Source organism: Arachis duranensis, chromosome 4 (genome assembly GCF_000817695.3).
Source record: "Arachis duranensis cultivar V14167 chromosome 4, aradu.V14167.gnm2.J7QH, whole genome shotgun sequence".
Classification (NCBI taxonomy): domain Eukaryota; kingdom Viridiplantae; phylum Streptophyta; class Magnoliopsida; order Fabales; family Fabaceae; genus Arachis; species Arachis duranensis.
Window position 1 is genome coordinate 114,005,218 of NC_029775.3, and position 9,260 is coordinate 114,014,477.

The 9,260-nt window shown below is 33.1% G+C and overlaps 1 protein-coding gene across 1 annotated transcript in view; it reads left to right on the forward strand.

Annotated features, from left to right (window-relative positions):
* The window catches only part of LOC107486048 (MDIS1-interacting receptor like kinase 2), a 74,285-nt gene extending 66,688 nt beyond the window's left edge, over positions 1-7,597 (forward strand). The window contains exons 5-6 of the mRNA XM_016106591.3: positions 5,163-6,986; positions 7,073-7,597. Of these exons, the coding sequence (XP_015962077.2) occupies positions 5,163-6,986; positions 7,073-7,458 (2,210 nt within the window). The 3' untranslated portion in view covers positions 7,459-7,597. The remainder of the gene's footprint in view (positions 1-5,162; positions 6,987-7,072) is intronic.
* Positions 7,598-9,260: the final 1,663 nt, after the last annotated feature.

Consider the following 9,260-nt stretch of genomic DNA (forward strand, 5'->3'; position numbering starts at 1 on the left):
TCCCCCTCACGTGCACACACTCCCGTCAATCACTCTCTCTCTTCGCGCACCCTTTCTCTTCGGCTTCAATGGTGATGACAGTAGCTCCCAGGCGGACCAACAATGACAGCGATGAGGCTCTGGCTGGACAAACCGGCGGCGACAAGTCAGACGCGCATCTCCTCTCCCCGCTACTGAGCTCCTTCGCGCGCCTTCTTCCTCTCTCTTCCCTCTGCTCTTCGCACTCTCTCCCTCCTCAGTTTGACATGGCGGCGCGGCGACAGTGACACCCGCCGGCACCTTCCTTCCTCTCCCCCTTCCTTTCCTTTCCCGCGGCTCCCCTCTCCCCTCTCCCCTCTTCCCTTTCTTTCTTTCTTTCCTTTTTTTCTTTTTTTCCTTTTCTTTTGTTTCTTTCTTTCTTTCTTTGCTTATTTGGGTGAGGGGTGAAAGCGTGAGGGTGGGGTGGCGGTGCGTAGAGAGCTAGTGTTTGTGTATGTTAGTGTTAAATTAGGGTTTTGGGAACTAAAAAAAATTAGGATAATAATGTAATTTTATAAAATAAATGAAAAGATAGAACAATAATAAAAAAAATCAAATTAAATATAAGTATCCATTAATAAAAATATTTTTTAATTACAAATCTTTAAATAATTTTTAATTAAATACCAATTTAATAAAAATTAGAGATAAGTAAATTAATTCTTCTTTATTTATAAATTAATGTTAAAATCTAAATATATAAAATTAAGGCATATAAAATATTCACTATTTTTTCAATTATAAGAACTCTAAATAATAATTAAGAATTTACAATTAAGACTTTACTCAACTTATATATAAAAATCTCTAAAAATATAATCTTAAATAAATATAATAGATCATAATTTATTAATAATTTTTTGAAATTCGAGTCTTACAATATTGATTTTGGTTTGAGGTTGTGACTGTTACTGGTTTTTTTTATAGTTTAGAATTACAAGAATCTTGATTTTATTTGATTATGCTGAATTGGTTGCTATAGGTTGGTTTGCTTGATGGTTGCGAATGGACTGAAATTCTGATATTTGATGGACTATATTAAATTGGTTGTTGATGAGCTGGTTATTCGATATACTGTAATGACAGTGGACATTATTGGTGACTGATTGAAGTTTTGATTACTGAATTGTATTTTTTGAAATCTGATTTTTAAAATAAAATAATAACTTTGCTAATGAATAAATAACTCCAAAATAACTGGAATTATGTGAGGCTGATTTTTGGAATATTAGTTATGAATTCTTAAAGTTGGACTGGACAACGAACTTACGCGCCGAGTGTACAAGAGTAATGGATTTTCATACTCAAATATCACCCTATTGTCGCTGTTTCTCATACGACGATTGGAGTACACACAAACAACTACATATCCACTGTTACTGGACATTTTTGCTTACTTTTTGTAAGAAAAAACGGGAGAGAAGAAGATATGAAATGTATGTGGAGAATGCCAAAGGTTGAACATACTTTTATAGTAGTTGAAAAATTGTCTTTGTGTGTCTTGTTTATACTGTAAACACGTTATTTTAATACGTATCTCATTTACCGTATAAACGAAATAAGTGTGCACGTATCTTATCTCGTTTACAGTATAAACGAGATAAACCTGAAAAACATATTTTGGTAATAATTTTTATAATTATTTATTTCAGTAATTAAAATATTTATTTTATTTATTTAAATAAAAAATTCGAATAAAAATGCTATTTATTTATACATTAAAATTAGCCACTAAAATTAATTATCATGTATTTATATAAATACATGTATTATTTAGTTTATTTTTAATGTGTATTTTATATTTTAATGTGTATTTTATATTAATAGATGATTTAAGTGACTGATTTTAGTGTACATATAATATAATTGCTTAAAATTTTATAGAACTTTAATATAATTATAAAGTTTCAGAATGAAACCCCTGTCTTTTCTAAATTTTTTTATTTATAGATCACAATAATAAATTGTGATATCTCTTTTCACAATTTAAATTTCTTCCTTTATTTTGGGGGCTATCACAACTTACAACCTTGCTTTAACTATGAAAGATTTTATTCTTCAAATTAGACACTCCACATTTTTTATTTTACCTTGGTCATCAAACATTTACCCACATTTTTTATTTTACCATGTGTTAATGTATTGATTCACATGTTGATAAAGGTCGAACATACCATTCCTTGACTCATATCACATATAATGTGAAGGAAAAGTCTAGGAGACCAACAATTTTATTGTATTTTGACCAGTATGTAATTAGCAGAAAAATGTGAGCTATTAGATGAAATTTCACACTAATCTCACACCATCACATTATCATTGATGGCTAGTTGATGGCTACCAATTACAAATGTTGCTGGCCCTAGCATTGCTCTAATGTGAATATGTGATTCACATTTTCAATCATGGTCAAAGTTGCATTTATTTGTCAGATGTACTAATAAATTTTTCATTAATGCATGTATACTAAAGACTGAATTGTTTACGATTTAGAAGGATCTTATTCTTGCTTGTAAGCACGTGAAGTTTGGTAGGAAACTAATTGTTTAAAAGCTTTCTTTTTTGTTAGGAATAATTCGAAAGTAGTTCATAATAAGCATGGAAATTTAATCAGTAAAATACTAAAATCAGAAACATCTTCCATTGAGATTGAATTAAAATAGTAATTAATCATCATTGTGCCTCTGTAGAGTTAATCCAACCTTGGGTTTAATACTTTAATTAGATGCTCTTATTAAACAAAAATCTTTAGGTCTTGTTTAGTACTTGGTTGTTTTTTTTTTCTTTTTTTTTTGACAATGACCAAAAAATAAAATAAAAAAGTCATCAATCATTTTTAATTAACTAAAAGATTATGTAACAAAATTTTATAACATTAATTTGTTGCACGTTACGCGGGTATAAATTTAATTTTTGAAAATTCCAAAAAATTTAACTTGAAAGTTACATTATGTCAAGTTAATGAAGAATAATATCGCAACAATAAATAACTAAACAAAGTATATAGAAATAGAATGAGAAACATAGTAGATTAGTAACTAGTACCAAAAGATATGGATTAAAAGTAGAACTTCATAGTAGATTAAATTAATTTAAATGTCAAGAGAATGAAACAGCAAAAGTGAAATTAATAAGTCACGAAGTTGGGCAGTTCACACTTCACAGTTTACACTTAATTGATTGAGAATGAAACACAAATCTGTACACCAAGAATCATCGATAATAATATTACGCGGGAGTGACAAATAAATTAAACAAAATTTAAGCAACAAATTATAGACACCGTAAAATTAGCCATAAAATAATTTCCCCTTACTCAAAAGTCCACACACATGACACACCTGCATTCTTCTCGTACTCTTATGACGGAATTTTAATTTAAATGCTTAAAATAATAGAAAAATTGCTCATCTAAAAATGTCTTTACAGGTGTGAAACAATATTAAATCACACCATAAATAAAAAGAATCTTGTATTTATATCATATTATTTTGAACAACATAAACAATCACTAATCAAATATAAGTACACTATACTCTAATTTAATGCTACTCATTAAATTTACTCTTTTAACCTTATTAATTCACATTGTTCACATTGTTTAAGAATATTATTAGTTACCTATACTTTTCTTATTTTTATAATGGATCCCGCTAGGGAGACAATAGACTATTTGTACAATGTATACAATGGCCTATTGAGTTATAAAATGAACATCCTCCATACTATATAGAATAACCATCCGAGTACTAGGGATAATAAACATCTTCCCGAAAAATTAAACTGATTTTGGGGTTCACAAAAAATCGAACTCTTGACCTTTCGGATCTAGCACTCTAATACTATGTCATAATACCACTCATCCCAAAAGCTTCAACTGATGGAAAAAGGTAACACTAATGATTATATCTCTAATATTTCATAAACCTCCATTGTACACATTGTATAAATATTCCATTGGTTCCTCATACTTTCCCTTTTATAATACAATAATGCACATGTCAAAAATAATGTAAATAAATAAGTGCACGACCCGCATCTATATATGTATTGATATCATTTTCTAAAGTGCACAGAACTGATCAATCATCACCTGCCACAACATACCATCTAATAATTCAATCCATACACAGAAGGTTGAACTATGTCGAGAAAAAATCTCTTAATATTCCTCTTCTATGTCCTATTGAAACTCTCTTGTGTGGCTTTAGCTGCCATTGATGAGAAGAATGAAGAAGCAAATGCACTCTTAAAGTGGAAGGCCACCCTTGATAACAAAAGCCAACTTATCTTGTCATCTTGGAACAACGGCACAAGTCCATGCAGATGGAGAGGAATTCAGTGTGACAAATCAAAGTCAATCACAACCATGAACATTAAAAATTTTGGACTCAAAGGTACACTCCACACTCTCACCTTCTCTTCATTCCCAAACCTCCTCAGCATAAACATATACAACAACTTGTTCCATGGAACCATTCCCCCACAGATTGGTAACTTGTCAAGAGTTAATCAATTGAACTTGTCCAAAAATTTCTTTGAAGGTTCCATTCCTAAAGAGATCTTCACCTTGACAAGTCTCCACGGGCTTGATCTTTTTGAGTGCCATCTAAGTGGTCAAATCCCTGAGTCTATAGGAAATTTGGCCAACTTAACATATCTAGATTTTGGAAACAACAATCTTTCTGGCCACATTCCTACTGGGATTGGCAAATTGGTCAACCTTGAGTATCTTTCTTTCATAGATAATTATCATCTTTCTGGTTCCATTCCAATGGAAATAGGAATGATGACAAACCTTCATTGGATTGATTTCTCAAGCAACACTCTCTCTGGGGCTATCCCTCCTACCATTGGTAACTTGAGCAATTTGCAACAATTATACCTTTCTAATAACACACTCTCTGGGTCAATTCCACCCTCCATCTGGAACATGTCTAACTTGACCGCATTATATCTTAATAACAATAGCCTTTCTGGATCCATCCCTGCTTTCATAGAAAACTTGGCCAATTTAGATTCCCTTGCACTCGATGAGAATTACTTTTCTGGATCCATTCCTTCCACATTGGGAAACTTGACAAAGCTCTTCAGATTACACCTCGGCTTTAATAATTTTTCTGGACCAATTCCTTCCTCTATAGGTAATCTGGTCAATTTGAATTACTTGAGCTTCCATACAAACAACTTCTCTGGAACTGTCCCTGAAACAATTGGAAACTTGAAAGGCCTCCAGGAGCTAGAATTTTCCACCAACAAGTTTAATGGCACCCTTCCACAGGGCCTTAATAACTTGACAAGTTTGAAGATGTTTTCAGTGTCCAATAACAATTTCATTGGCCGTTTGCCAACTCAAATCTGCTCAGGTGGATTACTCTCAGACTTCAATGCTGAGAACAACCATTTTACTGGTTCAGTGCCAAGAAGCTTGAAGAGTTGCTCTAACATTGCTAGACTCACATTACAGGGAAACCAGTTGGAAGGTGACATTGCAGAATTTTTCGGCATATATCCGAATTTAGTACATATTGATCTGAGTGATAACAAGTTTTACGGTCAGATTTCTCCAAACTGGGGAAAGAGCCCTAAGCTTCAGAGCTTGTACATGTCCAACAACAATATTTCTGGTGCTATACCACCACAAATTGTTGAGGCTACTAATCTGGGTATGCTTCGCCTTTCTTCAAACCAACTGAATGGAAGGATTCCAGAAGAACTAGGGAATATGAAAAACTTGTTCGAACTCAGTATCAGTAACAATCATCTCTCAGGAAGCATTCCACCAGAAATAGGATCATTGAAGAATCTGACATTCTTGCGCCTAGCAGGAAATGATTTAAGTGGCAACATTCCAAGAGAAGTTATGCAGTTACCCAAATTGGTTGAATTGAACTTGAGCATCAACAGACTAGAGGGAAGCATCCCCTCTGGCATTGCCTCATTGACACCTCTCTCTTCTCTTGATCTTAGCAACAATTTGTTGAATGGAACAATACCAAGGTGGCTTGGAGATCTGACGCAATTGAACTTCTTGAACCTCTCTCACAATGATCTCTCTGGCAATATTCCCTCCAGTTTTGATGGCATGTCAGCCTTGATTTCAGTCAACATATCACACAACCAGTTAGAAGGGCCGCTTCCAAACAATCGAGCTTTTCTTAATGCTCCAATTTGGTCCTTGAAAAGTAACAAAGGCTTGTGTGCTAACAATGTCACCGGCTTGGAGCGATGCACAAAGAAGCATAGCCTAAAGATGGTATTGATTCTTATCTTTGGAGCACTTGCTCTAGCACTTTGTTTGTTAGGTGTTTCAATGTATATTCTTTACAGAAGAGGCAGAAAGAGAGAAGATGAAGTTAAAGAAGTGCAATCAAAAGAGCACTTTTCCATATGGAGCCATGATGGGAAAATGGCATTTGAAACAATCATTGAAGCTACCAATAATTTTGATGACAAATATCTCATTGGAAATGGAGGGCAAGGATCTATTTACAAGGCTGAGTTGCCTTCAGGTATGGTTGTTGCAGTGAAGAAGCTTCATGAGAAGACTGCTATTGGGGAGGAGACATACAATTTGAAAGCATTTGAGAATGAAATCAAAGCATTGACAGAAATGAAGCACCGCAACATGATAAAGCTATATGGGTTTTGCCAACATTCACGGTTCTCATTTTTGGTTTATAAGTACTTGGAAGGTGGAAGCTTGGATCAAGTGCTAAGAGATGAAGTGAAAGCAAGTAAATTTGATTGGGGAAAGAGGGTGAATGTGATTAAAGGAGTTGCTAATGCTCTATCATATATGCATCATGATTGCATACCTCCTATAGTTCATCGCGACATATCGAGCAAGAATGTCCTTTTGGATTCAGAATATGAAGCTCATGTCTCTGATTTTGGGACAGCTAAGTTTCTTAAGCCTGATTCAAGTTGGACAACACTTGTAGTCACCTATGGATATGGAGCTCCTGGTAAGTCCATTTTCCCTTGCTTTCTATACCAAGAATGATCCATATATTTCTTTATGCATAACTTGAAATTTTCAATTTGGTTATAGAGCTAGCTCAGACTATGGAAGTGACAGAGAAAAGTGATGTATATAGCTTTGGAGTGCTTTGTTTGGAGATCCTCATGGGAAAGCATCCAGGAGATTTGATCAACTCATTGTTGTCGCCAACAACAGCATCAATAACATACAATTTGTTATTGGTTGATGTGATGGATCAGAGGCCACCACATCCTAAGAATTCAATTGTTGGGGAAATCATGTGGATCACAAAGTGGGCACTTGAGTGCTTGAGACAAAGTCCACAATCACGTCCAAGCATGCATCAGATTTCTAAAGAGCTTATGATGGGAAAGTCACCTTTAGCTAATCGCCAGTTTCCTATGATCAGAATTGGGCAACTCATTGAAGAAGGATCGGGGAGTGCACTTACGTGATTGCTTCATTATGATCTAATGATTCATACTTCATATATATAAAATAATCCTCCTGTGTCTTAATTATTAAGCTTGTTTACTTTGACAGCGTGTGTACCATTATATATATGTACGAGAAAAAGGTTAATTTCTTTGGTTATGTTTTGTGCCAAGCAATTACAAAAGGAGATAAGCTTGTTGAGTCAGAATGCATGAATAGAAGTAGAGTAATCTCATTGTTAATGTTTCAATAAAGAGCAGAGAATAAAGAAGAAAAAATGATCTATTCATGAACTCCATTCTTAACTTGTTGGTTTAGAACTTCCAAGTTTTTCTTTTTTTCTTGCACAAGGGGAGCATTAAACCCGTGACATTTGATTAAAGAAAAGTGAGACATTTCCGTCCAACCACACGCTCTGAATTCTTTGCGATGAGCCACTGAGCCACTGGCCTGCTTCTTATTGTGTTTATGTTTATTTTAGATTTTAAATTGTCTATTGTTTCAATGTTCAATTGTGGTCGTGAGACTTTATGATATTGCACTATAGTTATTTTGGTATGTTTTAGCAGTAACAATGTGTTAAGGTTGCCAAAAACTAATAGTTACTGATATATTGTACTTCTGGATTATGTTGAGATCTATGGATGTTAGTAATTTGAAATTTCAGTCTATTGAGCAAAATGAAGTAAAATTCACAGTGATTTCATATATAATTCAACTAAAATTACATAATATTATTTTTTTTTTCTTAAATATGTCACCATCAAAACTATACAAGCTTAAATTAAGTACTAACCAATAACAGTAAAAGGCTATTATAGCAAAGAGTTCCAAATACCTCATACACCTAACACAACACAAACTTCACAGCAGCAGTAAATGCAATTAAAAATCCCAACACATTCCAAAATCTTAAAAATGCAAATCTTGTTTGGGTCTACACTCATTCTATAGTAGTATCTTCAATTTTCTCACTTTCTCTTTTAATTCTGACAATCTGTCTTGCACCTTAGGTTTTTGCCCTCCTATATCTACATCCTTACGTTTCGAACCAACATTTCCACCAATAAAATCAAGTCAAGGAAGACTCTAAATAGCATATCTAAGGAAGAAATTAATGCCATATTATTACAATCTTTCTTCTTTTAATTTCTTCTATTATGTTATTACGATGTCGGTATTGGAGACATGAAGCAATATATCTCATCATTCTACACAGAAAATGAAGTTGAATTCCTAGTAAGCAAGATGATAGAAACAAAATCCAAACTGTACGTAGTGCTAGGAGATCGAGGACCCAGGCCATCACTACTGACCCTCATTATTTCATAGGATATCCATGAATGATTGCTAAAGACAACAACTTTCAACACATGTTGAGGAATATAATTGTTTACTTAGCTTTATGCTAATAATGACTTGTTTTTATAACTGAACAAGCGTAATATCCCATGGCATGCACGTGATAAAATTGAAATTATAATTTTAAATTATTTTATTAAAATTAATTTAAATTGTAATAATTTAATTAATAAATAAATAATATGATGTGTATTGTTTGTGTTTTTTTAAATATAATATTAAATATATTAACTCGAATGTAGCTATTAAGTGTATAAAAATTATGTTAAATTATGAATTTTCTAAATGTATCCGTTTAAAATATTTAAATTATGATTTTAAAAAATTTCTTTGATATAATATTACATTTTTTCTCCACTTTACTATTAATATATTGATATTGCAAGTCTAAATTATAATATGGAAAAGTCTAGAGGACTAGCAGTTTTGTTGAATTTTGGCCAGCCATTAACCAGCAGAG